This window comes from Chelonia mydas, chromosome 12 (assembly GCF_015237465.2).
Source record: "Chelonia mydas isolate rCheMyd1 chromosome 12, rCheMyd1.pri.v2, whole genome shotgun sequence".
Classification (NCBI taxonomy): Eukaryota; Metazoa; Chordata; order Testudines; family Cheloniidae; genus Chelonia; species Chelonia mydas.
The window spans coordinates 3,714,595-3,733,140 of NC_051252.2; the positions used below are offsets into that span (position 1 = coordinate 3,714,595).

At 55.4% G+C, this 18,546-nt stretch overlaps 1 protein-coding gene across 7 annotated transcripts in view; it reads left to right on the forward strand.

Annotated features, from left to right (window-relative positions):
- The window catches only part of FCSK (fucose kinase), a 43,465-nt gene that overhangs the window by 1,658 nt on the left and 23,261 nt on the right, over nt 1–18,546 (forward strand). For 2 of the 7 annotated variants that reach the window (XM_043526371.1, XM_043526372.1), the window contains exons 1-7: nt 1,171–1,210; nt 2,309–2,366; nt 9,822–9,941; nt 12,172–12,323; nt 13,048–13,098; nt 16,841–16,966; nt 17,441–17,513. In XM_043526371.1, coding sequence (XP_043382306.1) covers nt 2,363–2,366; nt 9,822–9,941; nt 12,172–12,323; nt 13,048–13,098; nt 16,841–16,966; nt 17,441–17,513 — 526 coding nt within the window. In that variant the 5' untranslated portion in view covers nt 1,171–1,210; nt 2,309–2,362. Of the gene's footprint in view, nt 1–1,123; nt 1,211–2,308; nt 2,367–3,001; nt 3,027–9,817; nt 9,942–12,171; nt 12,324–13,047; nt 13,099–16,840; nt 16,967–17,440; nt 17,514–18,546 lie in introns of those variants that run through there. The other 5 variants (XM_037877815.2, XM_043526368.1, XM_043526369.1 and 2 more) reach the window with 5 other exon arrangements.

Genomic DNA, 18,546 nt, shown 5'->3' on the forward strand with positions numbered 1-18,546 from the left:
TAGAGACTTTCCTTAAATACACAGTTCAGCTCATAAATCCATTATCCCACTTCTCTGAACTCACTTAACTTCTTGGAATTCAAAATATCATACAATAAACCCACTTTTGTGTGTTCTGATTTTTTTTCATGTTAAAAACAATTGCAAATATTCCATAGCATCTTTAGCTAAGGGTCTCAAATCTAAGTTGCAAACATTAATTCTCCCAAACACCCCAAGATGTAGGTATTATTCTCTTCCTTTTAGACGGGAACCAAAGAGGCTAGAGGACTTCCCTAAAGTCATCCAATGAATCACTCTAAGTGCTTCACTGGAAACTGGGGTTTAGGAACCCCCTGCTTATTTTACCATTATACAACCCTGATATCTGTGAGCCTGGGGGATCAGTTTAATTGCTTAACTCTACCAATTACTTTGAAAGGGACATTGCATTTTAATTGCATTGTAATTAGAGTTGAGAGGCAGCACTGTCTAGTAGCAAGGAATCGGGTCACTTGGGTTCTGTTCCCTGCTGTGTGACCTTAGACAAGACATTTTCCCTCCACCCTTTCTCTAATTAGAATTAATATCTTTGAGGCAGAGACCCTCTGTGACTATACACATGTACTGCACCTCGCTCTGTGGGGAATCAACTAATAATCAGGGATTCATTTTCTCAATCAGGACAATAAGACATTCCAATAAAGGGGCAGGTGATTCTCTTCTCTGCACCAAGGCACCCTTTTTGAGATGGCTTCTTTCTCCCTCTCTCTGATCTGAAAACATGTCTAGGAAGCGTTATTGTGGATGTTCCCGGGCTGCGTCCTCGTGGCCCTGCAGAGCCTGCTGCTGCCAACCGGGTGGCTCTGATGGTTCCTTCTCCTTGAGTCTTATTTTAGGTGAACAATCCTCACACGTATACAAGACCAGGTCCCGAGGGACAGAGCCAGCATGAAGGTGGGACACACTGAGCCAGAGCCTTAGTTCGCAGGATTCTCTCGGCCCCAGGTGAACAGGAAACGTGCCCTGTTCCCTGAGCGGTCGAAGCCTGCGGGCTGGGGAATGCAATGCACCCCGGGAAGTGTAGTTTAGCAACTCTATGCCCGGGGCTGCCCCCTGCCCGGCCAGGGTAGCGAACTACAACTCCCAGCATGCACCACGGCGGCGCGGCCGGTGGGGAAGGGGCTGAGTTAAAGGGGCAGCGCTGGGAGGCAGCGTGCTGCGGGGGCAGGTAAGCCGCGCCGCGCCGAGCCGAGCCGAGCCGAGCCCGGGGCAGGGCGCACTAGGCTCTCTCCCTGCACCCAGGCCAGGCTGCTCCCTGCCCCCTGCTGCACTGGGGAAGCGCCTGGGCTGGTGGCATTTCAGGAGCCACGTTTCCTTCGGCCAGCGCTGGGGGAGGGCCGGCTTCCTGCTCAGGCCCCGCTCGCCCCCGGGCTTTGGGTCGGCGCCTCCCCTGGCCCGCCTCGGAGCCTGCCGAGGGCTGAATTCACACCGCGCGCCGGAGCCGAGTTTCGCAGGAAGCGAAGTGGCTTTTGCACCTCTCCTTAGCTGGGGATGGACTGTCAGTCCCTGGCGAGGGTCAGAGCTGCCCCAAAGATAGGAGAGCGGGGGGGTGTAAGACCCTCTTGGCTGCACACCCCTCTCTCCGGCTACACCCCTATGCCGGGGGTCCTGGGGGGCGGGGGTTGCGTTCAGACAGCTGGGCCAGCCCTCACCTGCTGGGAATTCCCCAGGGAGCTCTTACAGCTGCTCTTGGCTCCTCTACAGGAGCCAGAAGGGCACTGGGGAGTGGGGCTCAGAAAGACAAGCTTTAACGCAACCTGAGCCGGTCCCATGGGGCAGGCGTCGCATGTAGAGGTGGCCCCCTCGATCTGACAGGCAACTGGCATCCCATGCGTGCAAGTGTCCATTCCTTACACACAGCCCCATGCTGCTGCTGTGGGGTGGGGAGCAGGAGCTGCTGCTTCCGCTCCCTGCACGCAGGCAGGCCTGTGGGTGCCGCTCCCGTGCACATACATGCCGACATACGACTGATGCCCCTTTCACGTGTGCATAGGGATGCATTCTCTGCACCCCTTACGTTGCAGGGCAGGTAACTATGATATGCACAAACTCACCCTCCCTTCCATTTCCTGGGAGCAGTAACCTATCAACTTTCGTCCTATGTTGTTTAGTTAGACTCTGGAGACCCTTTGCAGCAAGAGTTTCTCATATTGAGTGGGTTTTTCCCCTGATTCTCAGGGCTTATTTTGCAATACATTAAATCCCATTTATTAGGACTGAAAACCCTGTTTGAGGAGCATTTCCAAGCACTTTCTCTAAATTACAGCAAAACCAAGCCTCCCCCGAAGCCCTGTGCCCTGCAGAGGAATTCACAGCAGTGATGGGTGGGTCTCTAGGGTCTACCAGCCCTGCTGTCATCTGCAAGCTGTTTTCAGCACGGTCATTCTGTGGCTGTTCTTGTTCCAATCCATTCTGAAATGCAGCCCAGGGTTTCTACCCTGGGAACAGAAGCCCTGCTCCCAGGGCACCGTTGAAGGCTATTGGAAAGTCCACAGAAATGAGATCAAATGGTTCTGCGTTATCCCCGGGTTTGCTGACGTGCTTGTGGAATCCCGGTAGATCCATGGATAGACTCACTGATGGGAATGTGAACTTGGCCTTTGTTCTCTCACCAGCTTCTGGGCAGGGGAGGACTCCGTTGGGGCAGTTCCTTCTGGTTCCTAATGGAATGGCCGGAGAAAACCACATATGGATTCACAAGCGGACCCCTCGCTGTCCCCAGCTGTTCAGGGCTGGATGTTGTTTATACCCCTCTGTACACCTAGTTAAGGGGAACCTTTCTATTGATTTCGAGGGCCCATGAGTTCACTCTCTGTATTTATGGGGGAGGGCAATTGCCTGACGTTGAGGGACTGTTAGTGATACGCTTCTCCAACTTGTTACAATTTTGGAATGTCTCGTTCACGCCAGCTTCTCACAAGACAGGTCAGTTGTCAGGCAGGGGACGTGACAGGAGGCGAAGCTGGGAGAGGCATGAAATAATAGTAAGTGCCTGCGGAAGAGAGGCAGGGTTTGAAGCAGGGGCTTTTAGAGCACTGGGGAGGCAAACTGTAGCTGTGTGGGAGCAGGGTCTAGTGGGTGGAGAGGAGCATGTAGGAGTCCATGGTTCTGCTCTCAGCGCTGATGCTCCCTCTCTGTGTGTCCTTGGGTTGGTCATGCCACCTCTCTCCGTTTCTCAGTCTGTCAGACAGGGCTAAGCACGTTGAGACCCAGTGGAAGGTGCTATGGAAACAGGGAATATTAACATTTACCTGGGGGTGTGGCTGTAAAAAAGCAACTTCTGACAGCAGGGGTGGCCCAAGACCAGAGACGATGGAGTAGGGCAGTGGTCTCAAACTTTTGAGGGTCACGCCCCCCCCTTACCCCGTCCATGTTTCCTCCCTCCCGCCAGGAGCAGGGCACCGCTCTGCGGGGGGCATGGACAGAGGTACGGGGGCCAAGGCCTGGGAGTGGGGCAGGGCCAGAGCCACAGCCAGGGGCCAAGGCTGGGAGTGGGGGCGGGAGCGGAGCCACAGGTGGGTCCCTGTCCAGGTGCAGAGCCACGCCAAGGCCAGGCATGGGGCCAGGAGCCGTGGCTGGTGGTGGGGCCGGAGCATAGCAGGGGCGGGGCTGGGTGGCGCTCTCTCCTTGCCCCCTGTGGGAGCTGGCCCGGGCCCACTGTACCCCCCTGAACATTCCTCCGCACCCCCATAGGGGGTGCACCCCACAGTTTGGGGACCTTTGCTCTAGAGGAAGCTGCTGCCATCATGTCTGGCTGAGGAGGCGGCTGCAGAATGAGTCTTCTTGCTGCCTTGTGTCTTGCTCATCTAATGGTGCTTTCGTTAGTGTCACTGCCTGCTTTGGTGGGACCGCGAGTGGGAGGAAGCTCTCCCTCCAGGAGAGCGAATAAGAGACAGAGAAGGGTGCCTGGAGACCTGAGCATGAGCTGCTGAGCTGATTGCAGAAGTTGTGCTGAGATTCTTGGGTGGTCTAAAATGTGCTGCTTTCACCTTTGATCTGCCAGCCAATGTGCTTTGGATTTCTACCAAGCACATTTATTCATAGGTTGCTGATTTGCGAGTTATTGCAATGCCGCGTGCTGGCCAAAACCATCTAGAGGTACATTTGAGGAACGGGAGGCACTTAAACTTGACTGGTGGTGCACTTGCATGCATTTTGTGCATCTCTCTGTGGAATCCAGTGCTTTTGAGCATCGGGCCAGCATCCGAGGTGCTAACAACCTGTATCTTATTTATATAGCACTAGATGGGTCTGGACCTTCTTGGATTACTTTGTTGGGGCAGGTGAAATCTTGTGGACTTTGTCCGCTTATAATTCAATGGCTTACTTCCCTCTTTTAGTCCCATATTTCTTTGCTTTGATTCAGGGAAAATTGGCAGTGACTATTGCAATGTACTGATATGTCCACGTAGTGTTTTGAGTGCCTCTGGTGGTATTTCTAATCATAATACTTCTTAGTACGAGAAATTTCCTGTTGGGCTTTATGACCCAGAATTTTTCACAGGAGGTTTGAGTGTTTCTGTGTCTAGAAAGTGGAGAAACAATAAAGCCTGGTGATTTCTTAGGACAGGATACATTTAAGGTGTCTATCCTCTTCTGTAGATAAGCTTGTTTTTGGAGGGGATGGTACGATGAGGTTACTTACAATGGTATGTGGCGTCTGTGACTGCCAGTAGCAAATATCTCCAAGGGCTGGAGATAGGGCACTAGGTGGGGAGGGCTCTGAGTTACTACAGAGAATTCTTTCCCAGGTGTCTGGCTGGGTCTCGCTCACAGACTCAGGCTCCAGCTGATCACTGTATTTGGGGTGAGGAAGGAATTTTCTCCCAGGTCAGATCGGCAGAGACCCTGGGCGTTTTTCACCTTCCTCTGCAGAATGGGGCACGGGTCACTGGCTGGTTTGAACTAGAGTAAATGGCAGATTCTCTGTAACATGAAGTCTTTAAATCAAGATTTAAGTAACTCAGTCAGGGGTTAGGGGTCTCTTACAGCAGTAGGTGGACGAGGTTCTGTGGCCTGCAATGTGAAGGAGGTCAGACTAGATGATTATGATGGCCCCTTCTGGCTATAAAGTCTATAAGTCTGTGTAGAAACAAATTAAATCTTGTGCTTGCACAATACACTACAGACACAATGTGCAGTACAAGCATTTCCAAGATAGTGTAAGATTAAATTTGATTTCTGAGCCTTCTGAATTCTGCAAACCACCTGCGTTTTCCAAGAAACTCCTTGGCTTTGGAGAGAAATCCTTTTGGACATACACCTAGGGAACTGAGCAGAGCCAACCGATCCTCAGTATGCTTTGTGAATGCCAAACACCAATTGAAAGTTCCTGATCTGTTTCATATCGTGATCGGTCTTTGCTAAATATTTACTAGCTAAGAACCTGCCCTCAGAGTTATGAACACCTCTGGAATGAAGGCTGTTCGGAACTCTGAAATGTTCGTGACAAAACATTATGGTTGTTCTTTCAAAAGTTTCCAGCTGAACATTGACTGAATACAACTTTGAAACTTTACTATGCAAAAGAAAAATGCTGCTTTTAACTATCTTAATTTAGACGAAACAAGCACAAAAACAGTTTCCTTTCTTTGTCAAATTATTTTTATTAACTTTCCCTTTATTTATTTAGTAGTTTACATTTAACACAGTATGGTACTGTTTTCCTTTTTGTTTTTGTCTCTGCTGCCTGATTGCATACTTCCTGTTCCAGATGAGATGTGGTGGTTGACCAGTCAGTTCATAACTCTGAGGGCTTGTCTACACTGGCAATTTACAGCGCTGCAAGTTTCTTGTTCAGGGGTGTGAAAAAACACCCCCCGAGCGCAGCAAGTGTCAGCGCTGTAAAGTGGCAGTGTAGTCAGGGCCCCAGCGCTGGGAGCCGCGCCCCTCGTGGAGGTGGGTTTTTTAGAACTTTAGCGTTGCCAGTGTAGACTAGCCCCACGGTTCTACCGTACTACTGTTGCATAATGAGGTGCCAGTTGCAATTAGTCAAGCCTTTTGTCTTTTATTGGACCAACCTCTGTTGGTGGAAGGTATAAGTTTTCAAGCTACCCAGAGCTCTTCTTTGGGTCTGTGCAGCTCAAAAGCTTGTTCCTTCCACCTACAGAAGTTGGTCCAAAAAAAGACATTACCTCCCCCACCTCACCTGACTCATATCCTCACAGCTACAGCAGCAAGATAAGCTGCATTTTAGTGGCTAGTGTCTTTGTTGTGCCCTTCGCCTCCACAGCTCTAATTGAAGAGGTATGACCACGCTGACACTATTTGACACTGGTCTCCGGCACCTGGATTGTATGGCAGATGGGACTCTGTAAATAAGTAGCTAGATGTCTGTAGCTCAGGCCAGGTCTACACTACAAACGTACTCTGGTCTAACTACATCACTCAGGGGTATGACAAAATCCACATCCCGGAGTGACGCAGTTATACCGGCCTAACTGCCAATGTAGACAGCGCTCCATCGATGGGCCCGCTTCTCCTGTCGCCCCTCAACACAGGTAGTGACTTCACTAAGCGCCACAGCGCGTCTGCAGCTTTTTAAGTGTAGACCTGCTTTCAGTTATTGCAAGAGAATCAGATGTCGTCTGGTTCCCCCCAGAAGGAATCGGCCAGAACTCCTCCACCACTTTCTGCCGTCTGTGCTTTTATCAAGGAAACGTGCGCTCCTGTACATTGCAGGGCCCGTTCTGGCGAGTAATCCACAGGATAGGTGTGGCGTTGGTCACCAGGAAGAAACAAAACCACTTTTGACAGGCAGCGATTAGGAGCTTTCAATTGGTGTCTGGCATTCACAGGGGCTCTGTAGGAAAGAGGGTTTTTCCTGGAAGCTGCAAGGACAAGACATTATCTGCCCTGCCTTGAGATGGCATTTGCAGGCCAGGCGGATGGACAGATTTCCTAGTTTCACTGCAGCATCTTAGGGTCTCAATAGCCTGTAACACGGGGATAGCAGAAATGCAGCCGGTGGGCTGGATGGAATTCTTTGCTGTAGCTTGTGGTTGCCCTTCTCTTCAATAGCGAAGAGAGGTTCAGGGTCACATGCGCACACATACCCGTGCTACATTTTGTGCCAAGCAGCCAGCCGCTGGGGACTGAATATCCCAGCATGCAATTCTACACCTCATAGCTTGCCCATGCAGACTGCCCCTCCCAGCCTGGAACCAAGCAGCTGGAGACTGCACATCCCAACAGGCAACGTCCCATCTCATCCCAAGTGTGACCCATATTCTTGATGAGAGCTGGGGCAGTCTGCTTCATCAGCAGGCTCCCTGGGAAGCTGCCAACGTGGCCCTTGGCTGGGCAAAAGCTGGGTACCCTTGTTGTGAGGCTGCAGGCATCAGGGCTGACTGTGCTAGGTGCAGTACAAACACAGAGAAGCAGTCTGTGCCCTGAAGAGCTCACAGTCTAGACAGACAAGATAAAGAGCGGAAGAAAGCCGCTTGCAACGCTTTCAGTGCCAGTGTTTTGGGGGATACCCAGTGGAGCAGGCTGCAGCCCTTTAAGGCAGCTCCTCCCAGCTGGCCCCATTAAGTTGCCTTCAGCAGGTTCCCCCACTCTGGCAACAAAGTCTTTCAAACCCAAACAGAACTTGGACCAAAACCCCTTCCTGACAGAAGTATTTTCCTCTCAAGCATCTCTGCTGGGGTACAGCCTTCATCCCTGGCATGGAGGCCAGGTCACCCCTCGGTCCTTTCCCCTGGGTTGGGAGAGGTCAGCAGACTTTGCCCTGCTAACCTCTTCCCCATTCCAAGGAAGAGGCAGCTTATATACTGACCTCTTTCCCCAAGCTCACCTTGATTGGCTGAGACGGAGGGGAGCACTGCCCCACCTTACACTCCAAGACTTCTGATTCCAGGCCCTTAAAGAAACAATAGCTGGCATTTCCCAGGGATCACTTCTTTTCTCCCAACACCTGCCTTTGCCATTCCCTAGAAACTTGTCTGTTCCTAAACCTCTGGAACAGGGTAGCGTGGCCTCCCAGATTTCCCTCTCTCACCTTAAAGGGCTAGTATACCCCATTACACCTGATCTGCACACAGATTCTTATAAATATTTTAGGTATTTTTTAACCGATGTGGTTATACCAGCACTGGCCCAAGTGTGGACGCCGTTATAATGGCACAAAGGTGCCTTATACCTTCCCAAACGGGCATAGCTCTGCTGCGATAAGCACACATACTGGTATAACTGCGTCCACACTAGGAGTTGCAGTTTTAACTCTTCCAGCATAGTTAAAGCGTGCAACTTGTGTGAGTGGACAAGCAGGTATGTGACTGCTCAGGGCACAAAGCAGAGCTCATCAAGCAGGTGGGAGTGGCAGTGACTGCAGACTGCAGCGGTTCTGATTCCTGATGTTAGGTGCCATTGAGTGCTCCCTGGCAGTTTTCTCTTCCCCCCAGTGGAAGGAGGCACATTAGAGAGCTTGCAGCTGCATAGTTAAGGTTGAGCTAAGTTTGGCACTTAAAGCCGGGCTTGTTCTGTATGAAGAACACAGCGTCTCCCTTCCGAATGTACAGCAAATTTCTAGAATTTACAAGCAAATGCATTGATAGAGCTAAAATAATTACAGCTTGGAATTTGCAGTTTTCCCCTCGTGCCTGCAGTTTGCTCTGGTTCTCCAATCAGTGGGTGATTTTTCCTGCCTGCCCAAAGAGATCCTGAGGGTGCGTCTACACTGCATTGTAAACCCAGGTCTGTGGGATCCAGGCTTGTGGACTTTGTGTTGCCAGCACCGCACTTGCGCGTCCGTACTGCATTGTAAACCTGGGTTTACAGTTGCTGGACCCAGGCCTCACAGCTGTGCTAACACGTCCATACAGCGCTATGCAGACCTGATTCGGGTCTCCGGCATGAGCTGCATCCCCACGGCAATATGAAAGGGCTTGGACTCAAGTCTTAGCAGAACTTGGGCTCTGACCCCGCCCCTTAGAAGGTCCTAGGACCTGGGTCCTGAGCGCTTGCTGACCCGAGTCAGACCGATCTGTGTGTGGACAGGCGGGGAGATTGAGCTCAAATAGGATCTGAGCCTGAGTTGCAGTTTGGACAGACATTTGCAACCTCAGAACAGGTTTTACCCATTGCTGAGCGCAGCTTGTCTTTGGCTAAGCTGTGTTCCACACTGGTTCAGCTGTATCCACCGCCAACGACGGGTCACTTTTGCAGCCTAGGTAAGAGCATCCGTTCTCCAGGCCACTGCGTCTGTTCAGAGAGGACCTGGTGGATGAGAACTGGGCTGGAGACACTCATCTACGGGGCCAGTTTATTTCACAAATCACCGTCGGATGGGAACAGCTTTGGGTCTCTCCTGACCTGGCTTTGAACAGTGCCCAGACATGAAAGACTGGGTTCCCATCACCTGAGCCGTGCCATCCCCCTGCCTATTTAATCGACTAGCGTCTTTATTAAAGCTCCTGCCCCAGTTTCCGCTCAGATCCTAACCCTCCTGAGCCCCTAGCGGAGCCAGTCACAAAGTTTCCAGCTGGGGGCGCCATTCTGTGAGAACCAGCTGTGTCTAGAACGGCCTCCCCATCGTGTCAAGGCTGCTGCACCAGCCGGGGACTTTCACGTCTCCTCCTCAGATAAGGTTTATCTGGCTAATGGCTGTTGGGAACCAAAACTAGCCCTGTGTGGCTGCAACTCGCCAGCCTCGTGCAGGCCTCCCTCACCAGCACAGAGGGGTCCCCGATCACAGCCAGGCCCTGAGCCTGTTGCACAAGGACTCGCAAGGGGTGGGTCGGCGATGGGGAAGTGCTGCAGTCTTTGCATCCCTTGTGCAGAGCCAGCGGCGGCGCCAGGCAGAGAGGCCCAGTGCACCTGGATGGCGCCGAGAGGGGTGGAGTGGACCGTCATCGTCCTGACCTGCCAGCACAAGGACAGCGTGTGTGCCTTCCAGAAAGGTAAGTGGGGCGGCTCGCGTACCAGGGGCCTGGTGCTGACACAGATGCATCCCAGCTGGGGGCGGTTCCGAGCCCTCAGAGCTGTTTGCAAATCTGGGGATGGACTTGGGCTTTGTGTGGGACAAATAGCCCTGGCCAATGCCATGCGTAGCCTGGGTCGATTCTCTGCAAGCTTCCCTCCTCCTGCAGCTCATTGATCCCCATCTGCAGCCTCCTCCTGATCCCACTTGCAGCTTTGCTGGTGCCCCTCAATCCCCACCTGCAGCCCCTTGTATCCCAGCCCTGGGCTCCCGCCCGCCTTGGCTGTGCTAGCGTCCCCCTGCTGTCCCAGCCCCGGGACCCCACACACAGCCCTGATGCATTGAATTCCTGACTCACAGCCCTGCTCCCCAGGCTGTTCTACTCCCGGGATCCGCGCATGCAGCTCTGACGGGGGAATCCGCCCCGGCTGCTCCAGCCCTGGGAGCCCTGCTCACCCCTGAGCCGTGCCAGAGCCTAGAGCGCTCTCAGAGACACACTGGCTCTCTCTGTGCTGAGATGGAGTGTCAAAATGCTCGGGCTGGCACCGCTGCTTTAACCCCCATTCCCATGCGATTGGGGCAGGGCATGGAGGGACAGAGCCATACCCAGGAGCATGGGCTAGGTGCTGGCATTCCTGGTGATGGGCGCAGGACAAGAGGTGGCCGTGTGTGCTGTGGCCACAGGGCAGGGATGGCTATGCGGGTGAGGTACAGGACTGTGGCTCTGGTTATCAGCACAGGAGAAGGCTGCGGGTCAATGGGCCCATGTGCTGCTCGGATGTCACATTCTCCGCGCCTGGTGGTTCAGCCTCTGGGGGGCCCCGTGGCTTTGCCTGGCCCTGCGTGGGAGATCGGGCTGCAATGGGTGGGACCTAGGCTGGACCAAGTAGCCTCGTGGCTATTGCCAGGCAGGGACTCATGTCCAGAGCTGGCCTGGGCTGCGGGCCAGGTCCCAGTCTGCCCTCGGTAGGTTTGGATCCCCGGCTATCCAGGCCCTGGAGGAGTCCAGGCCCCACCGTGGCTGGGTGACAGGTGAAGGGAGACACGGTCCCCCGGTGCCCTGCAGTCCTGCAGCACAGGGAGCGACCCCCCACCCAGAGAGGGGCTGTTCCTCTCGGGAGGGCCCTGCTTCACCCTCTACACGCTGTGCGGCTCAGGGCTGTAGCGGGCAAGGATGAGCCTGTGCAGCTGGAGATCCCCCACCACCAGCAGGGGTCAGCCACGGTCTGACCCATAGAGACGGAGCCATGGTCCTGCAGCGCCCCCCGTCCAGCCCGGTCCCTCAGCATGCCCCTGCTTCTCTCACCCCGGCCTGGTCCCTCAGCATGCCCCTGCTTCTCTCACCCCGGCCTGGTCCCTCAGCATGCCCCTGTTCCCCCCAATCCTGGTCACTCAGTGCACCCCTGATCCCCCCCACATCCTGGTCACTCTGCGCACCCCTGCCCCCTCTCCACCCCCCCACCCCCACCCCCCAGGTCTGGTCACTCAGCATGCCCCTGTTCCCCCCAATCCTGGTCACTCAGTGCATCCCTGATCCCCCCCACATCCTGGTCACTCTGCGCACCCCTGCCCCCTCTCCACCCCCCCACCTCCCCCCGGGTCTGGTCACTCAGCATGCCCCTGTTCCCCCCAATCCTGGTCACTCAGTGAACCCCTGATCCCCCCCACATCCTGGTCACTCTGCGCACCCCTGCCCCCTCTCCACCCCCCCACCCCCACCCCCCAGGTCTGGTCACTCAGCATGCCCCTGTTCCCCCCAATCCTGGTCACTCAGTGCACCCCTGATCCCCCCCACATCCTGGTCACTCTGCACACCCCTGCCCCCTCTCCACCCCCCCACCTCCCCCCGGGTCCGGTCACTCAGCATGCCCCTGTTCCCCCCAATCCTGGTCACTCAGTGCACCTCACTCGGTGCTCCTCTGCCCCTCCCACCCCAGCCTGGTCACCCAGTGCGCCCCTGTTCCCCCCGCATCCTGGTCACCCAGTGCGCCCCTGTTCCCCCCGCATCCTGGTCACCCAGTGCGCCCCTGCCCCCTCTCCACCCCCCCACCCCCCGGGTCCGGTCACTCAGCATGCCCCTGTTCCCCCCAATCCTGGTCACCCAGTGCGCCCCTGTTCCCCCCGCATCCTGGTGACTCAGCGCGCCCCTGCCCCTCCCTCCTCGGCCTGGTCACTTAGCGCCACCCAATGCCCCTGCTCTCGTTTGCCAGAGCTAGAGATCCGGTGGCGGCGGGGAGTGCTGGGCCCACACCCCCTCCTGCTGACTGTCGAGGACCCCACAGCACGTGTGGGCAGCGGTGGCGCCACCCTCAATGCCCTGCTGGTGGCAGCCGAGCACCTGAGCGCCCGGGCAGGCTGCACGGTGAGTGGCGTGACACGACGGGCTCCGGGCTGTCTCCAGGTGGCACCTGTGCTCAGTAGCTGCTGGGTGGGCAGCTCCAATGCCCCCGTCTCCCTGTCCAAGGCTGTGCTGGCATTGCCCGCCCTGCAGGTGCCTCCCCTTCCACCCCAGGCGAAGGGCATCCCCTCCCTCAGCCCATGGAGCTGGGAGCCCCAAGTCATCCCCTCCCCCAGGCCTGACTCAGCTAGCCTGCCCCCGGGACCAGCAGAGGCTGCCTGCCCTATGGGCTTGGTACCTTAGCACCATCCAGTGCCCTAAGGGACCCCCAGCTACAGGGCACTGTAGCAAAGCAGAGCTATAATACCCTTCGCTAACGCAGTATAGCTACCCGGGTGGGCTACAGTGACCCCAGCCCCCTGCCCACCCACTCTTGGGGGCCGTATCTGGGGAGCAGGGGCAGCTCCGGACCAAGATCCAGAGGAGCCTTGCTCCAGACAAGAGCCCAGGCTAGCCCTGCAGCATGTAACTGCTGCAGGAAAGGGCCTGCAGCCGTGTGCCCAGATGGCAATGGCAGGAGGTACTGAGGCCTGGCTGGTAGGGTGCCCTCAGCTCTGTGGACCCATAAAGCTGGCATAGGCTGTTCTGGATTATAGTGTTTGCTGGAGGAGGGGACGCTGGTCAGAACTGCCCAGTCTTGGGGCTGGTTCCCCAGCTCGGCTAATGGGTTCCCTCTGCGCTCCTCCAGGTGGTCACTGCTGATGTCCTGCGCGAGGCCCGGATCCTCATCCTGCACATGGTGAGAGCCTGGCGGGGCAGGGCAAAGGCCTGCTTTACAGTGGTGGGCAGCTTTCACCCTTTCCCTCCTCCCAGGGCTGCCAGCCTGGGGGCATCATGAATGCCAGCCTGGCTGCTGGTGGCTAGTCCTCACCTGGGGAGGGTGGGACATTGGGCTGTCCCATCCAGCTGCCACCTCCCTCATCCAAAGCTGCTACCTCCAGGGCACATGTCACGTTACCTCCCACCATCAGCCCCTCTGGCAGCAAACCCAGCCGACCAGGCACTGAGAGGGGAGTGACAGCCCAGCTCTGCCTCCCAAACCTCGGAGCACGTTGGTTCCAGGGACCGTGCAAACCATTGCTAAATGCTACTGCGTGTGCATGGGTCACTGCAGGTAATATTAGTCCCAGGTAGGTCCTACGGGGGTGAGGGGTGAACCCCAAAGAGGCTGGGACCAGATTGGGTACATCCCCCACTGATAAAATCAAAGCCTCCTGGCGCATAATCAGCTGAACACAAGCTCCCAGTGTGACGCTGTGGCCAAAAGGGCTAACACGATGCTGCGATGCATCAAGGGGAATCTTGAGTAGGAGCAGAGAGGTTATTTTACCTCTGTGTTTGGCACTGGTACGGCCATTGCTGGAATCCTGTGTCCAGTTCTGGTGCCCACAATTCAAGAAGGATAGTGATCAATTGGAGAGGGGTCAGAGAAGAGCCACGAGAATGTCTAAAGGGTTAGAACAACGAGGAGTCCTTGTGGCACCTTAGAGACTAACAAATTTATTTGGCCATAAGCTTTCGTGGGCTAGAACTCACTTAGAAAATCTCCTGTGTAGTGATAGACCCCAGGAGGTCAGTCTGTTTAGCTTAACAAAGAGAAGGTTAAGGGGTGACTTGGTCACAGTCTGTAAGTACGTGCATGGGGAACAAAGATTTAATAATGGGTCTTCAGTCTCACAGGGAAAGGTCTAACGTGATCCAAGGGCTGGAAGTTGAAGCTAGACAATTTCAGACTGGGAATAAGGTGTATAGTTTTGATATGCGTGCAGGAGTGAAATCAGGAAGGCCAAATCACACCTGGAGTTGCAGCTAGCAAGAGATGTTAAGAGTAACGAGAAGGGTTTCTTCAGGTATGTTAACAACAAGAAGAAAGTCAAGGAAAGTGTGGGCCCTTTACTGAATGAGGGAGGCAACCTCGTGACAGAGGATGTGAAAAAAGCTAATGTACTCAATGCTTTTTTTGCCTCTGTCTTCACGAACAAAGTCAGCTCCCAGACTACTGCACTGGGCAGCACAGCATGGGGAGGAGGTGACCAGCCCTCTGTGGAGAAAGAAGTGGTTCGGGACTATTTAGAAAAGCTGGACGGGCACAAGTCCATGGGGCTGGATGCGTTGCATCCGAGAGTGCTAAAGGAGTTGGCGGATGTGATTGCAGAGCCATTGGCCATTATCTTTGAAAAGTCATGGCGATCGGGGGAAGTCCCGGATGACTGGAAAAAGGCTAATGTAGTGCCCATCTTTAAAAAAGGGAAGGAGGAGGATCCTGGGAACTACAGGCCAGTCAGCCTCACCTCAGTCCCTGGAAAAATCATGGAGCAGGTCCTCAAGGAATCAATTCTGAAGCACTTAGAGGAGAGGAAAGTGATCAGGAACAGTCAGCATAGATTCACCAAGGGCAAGTCATGCCTGACTAATCTAATTGCCTTCTATGACGAGATAACTGGCTCTGTGGATGAGGGGAAAGTGGTGGACATGTTGTTCCTTGACTTTAACAAAGCTTTTGACACGGTCTCCCACAGTATTCTTGCCAGCAAGTTAAAGAAGTATGGGCTGGATGAATGGACTATAAGGTGGATAGAAAGCTGGCTAGATTGTCGGGCTCAATGGATAGTGACCAATGGCTCCATGTCTAGTTGGCAGCCAGTATCAAGTGGAGTGCCCCAAGGGTCGGTCCTGGGGCCGGTTTTGTTCAATATCTTCATAAATGATCTGGAGGATGGTGTGGATTGCACCCTCAGCAAGTTTGCAGATGACACTAAACTGGGAGGAGAGGTAGATACGCTGGAGGGTAGGGATAGGATACAGAGGGCCCTAGACAAATTGGAGGATTGGGCCAAAAGAAATCTGATGAGGTTCAACAAGGACAAGTGCAGAGTCCTGCCCTTAGCACAGAAGAATCCCATGCACCGCTACAGACAAGGGACCGAATGGCTCGGCAGCAGTTCTGCGGAAAAGGACCTGGGGTGACAGTGGACAAGAAGCTGGATATGAGTCACCAGTGTGCCCTTGTTGCCAAGAAGGCCAATGGCATTTTGGGATGTATAAGTAGGGGCATTGCCAGCAGATCGAGGGACGAGATCGTTCCCCTCGATTCGACATTGGTGAGGCCTCATCTGGAGTACTGTGTCCAGTTTTGGGCCCCACACTACAAGAAGGATGTGGAAAAATTGGAAAGAGTCCAGCAGAGGGCAACAAAAATGATTAGGGGACTGGAACACATGACTTATGAGGAGAGGCTGAGGGAACTGGGATTGTTTAGTCTGCGGAAGAGACGAATGAGGGGGGATTTGATAGCTGCTTTCAACTACCTGAAAGGGGGTTCCAAAGAGGATGGCTCTAGACTGTTCTCAGTGGTAGCAGATGACAGAACAAGGAGTAATGGTCTCAAGTTGCAGTGGGGTAGGTTTAGGTTGGATATTAGGAAAAACTTTTTCACTAGGAGGGTGGTGAAACACTGGAATGGGTTCCCTAGGGAGGCGGTGGAATCTCTTTCCTTAAAAGTTTTTAAGGTCAGGCTTGACAAAGCCCTGGCTGGGATGATTTAGTTGGGGATCGGTCCTGCTTTGAGCAGGGGGTTGGACTAGATGACCTCCTGAAGTCCCTTCCAACCCTGATATTCTATGATTCTGTGACAGTGATGGCAATTATCCATTGTAGCAATTTACCAAGGGGCATGGTGGACTCTCTGTCACTGACAGTTTTTAGCTCAAGCTGGGCTGTTTTTCTCACAGCTCTGCTCTAGGAATTATCGTCACAGGGCAGGTTGCTGGCCTGAGCTAGACAGGAGGTCATACTAGCTGATCACAATGGTCCCTGCTAGCCTTGGCATCTGTGAATCTATATGAGGAGCTCCTCCCCGATCTCCTGCCATACCACGGCTCTGCTTGCCTTTGGCAGCTGCTGCCATCCCCTGCCTTCCACGGGATGTGGTTGGAGCCATGGGACCCTTGGGCGGACGGGTCACACAATCCACGCTGCTGGATGACACCCCATTAAGTTGCGAGGGACCCAGGTTTATTCCACTCCCACATATTCCAGGGCCCCACCCCTGGGTCTCCCCTGCCCTCTCAGTGCAGCAGGGCAATAATCCCCTCCTAGGGCTGGAGTCTGCTGCCCTTTACATGGCACCTCAAAGCCACCAAGCGTTTCAATGCTGCTCCAATCCCCAGCCCTGGACTGTCCTATCTGCAGCCTGGCTGCAGACACAGCTGCCCATGCCTGTCTGACCAGCCCCTGCCCCAGCACTCAGCCCAAGAAGGGGCACACCTGCTCATGGGGTTCCAGGCAAGGCACCCAGGGGGCATCTGATGGGGCGTGACATTGCTGGGAGTGAGCCAAAAGGCCCAGAGGCCACAGCTCCTGGGTCGGAGGGGGGGCTTGGGGCCAATTCTTTTCTCCACAAGGCCTCTCGCAGGACGGAGCCTGTCACCCTCTCTGCCCGGTCTCCCACTGACCAGTGCTCCGGCTCTTTCTCCCATCAGGGCCGTGACTTTCCCTTCGATGACTGCAGCCGAGCCTTCACCTGCCTCCCCGTGGAGGACCCTAATGCCCCAGCCGAAGCGCTGACCTGCAACCTGGACAGCCTGCTGGGGACCATGACGCAGCAGGTCAGTGCCAGGCAGGGGCAGGAGGAACCCCTGGCCAGGCTCCTTTAGGAGGGCGAGACTGGGCCCTATTCAGCCCATGACCATCTCATCCTGATCCTAGCATGCACTGCTTTCTCTCCATCCTCATCCCCAGGGCCAGGTCATATAGTACACTGGGGCCTGGGTCTCCCCATCTCTATGGCAGAGGGGGCAACCACAATTTATTCCCACAAGCCTACGGAGGGACCCCTGGACCCCTTGCCCGGGGGCAATGATGAGATCCAGCCAGGTAAAGTGTGGGCGCCCCCTGCTGTTGAGGTTAGGAAGGCCAGACAGTAAATGGCTGCCTACCTCCCTTCCGCCTGGCCTGCGGCGTTCTGGGGTGGGGAGGGCACGTATTCCAGGCCCTGTGCTGATCTCCTGGCGCTGAGATGTGCAGCCCAGGCTCAGGTCCCAGTGGCCCATCCTCACCTCCTTTTGTGTGTCCCTCTGTAGCTGTGCAGGGGCTCCCCACCAGGAGTGTGGGTCTGCAGCACCGACATGCTCCTCACCGTTCCCTTGACAGCAGGTACGTGCTTGCCCTGCGCCAGGGAGGGGATCCGAATCAGAGCGGGACACAGCTGGGGAAATCCAGCCCGATAGCCAAACCCAACCTGGGCAGGGTGTAAGGGAGGGCTCCATGGGGCTCTAAGGTCCGGTAAATCCCGCTTCTGGTACCCCACAGGGACCCTGGCGGTGGAACCACTGTTGTTCTCCTGAGCCAGGGGAGGCTTTGGGGGCAGTGTACAGGAGGGACAGAGAATTCAGTGCCCCATGAGTCCTTTACTTCTCCCTGCTGGGGCCTCAGCAGTCCCTGGAGGGCTTGCGTTGGGTGGCAGTAACCGCTGCAGAGCCACTCTGAGGCCTGAGAGAAGAGGCTTGGCCGACAGCTGTCCTGGCCTCTCTGCGCTGCCCCGCAGAGCACAGGGCAGAACCCCTAGGGAGGTTGTGTCTGATGGGTGCAGCAAACGGCACCTGGGCACCTCTGCCCTGCGGGCCTGCAGCTAACGGCAGGAGGCAGTTCGGAGCCCTTGTTCCAATGAGCTCTGGGCGTGTCCTGGTGCCACTCACCCCCTGGCTGTGGTAGGACCCAGTGCTCTGATCCTCGCAGCCAGGGCTCTCCACCTTGCAGAGACAGGTGCTGTCGGCCCGGGGACTGGCTGGAGTGACGGCCTATGTCTGCACACCACAGAGGGCCAGCCTGTCTCCCAGGTGGTCCCCAGGTGAGCGCTGAGCACCTCGTGGGTGCATCAGGGCAACCTGATGCGATGGGACCACCGCAGGCAAAGCAGGGTTGTGACCCTGCACCTGCTCCTGCTAGGGCCCAGTGCTCTAGTCCTTCCACGCCTCTGTCCCAGCAGGCCTGAGCCATGGGGCTTCCCACCCACTGACCCACGGCAGGGGCTGTTGGTGGGTGGCTGGCGCTGGGAGGGTTGAAACAAATGCCCCTGCAGCCTGTGTTGTGGGGTCTGGACTGCAGTCAGCTCCCCACTGCCGGCAAAGTGTCTCTGGGGCGGGAACTGGAGTCCCCCATCCATGGCTGCAGCGGCCTGGGGCAGGGG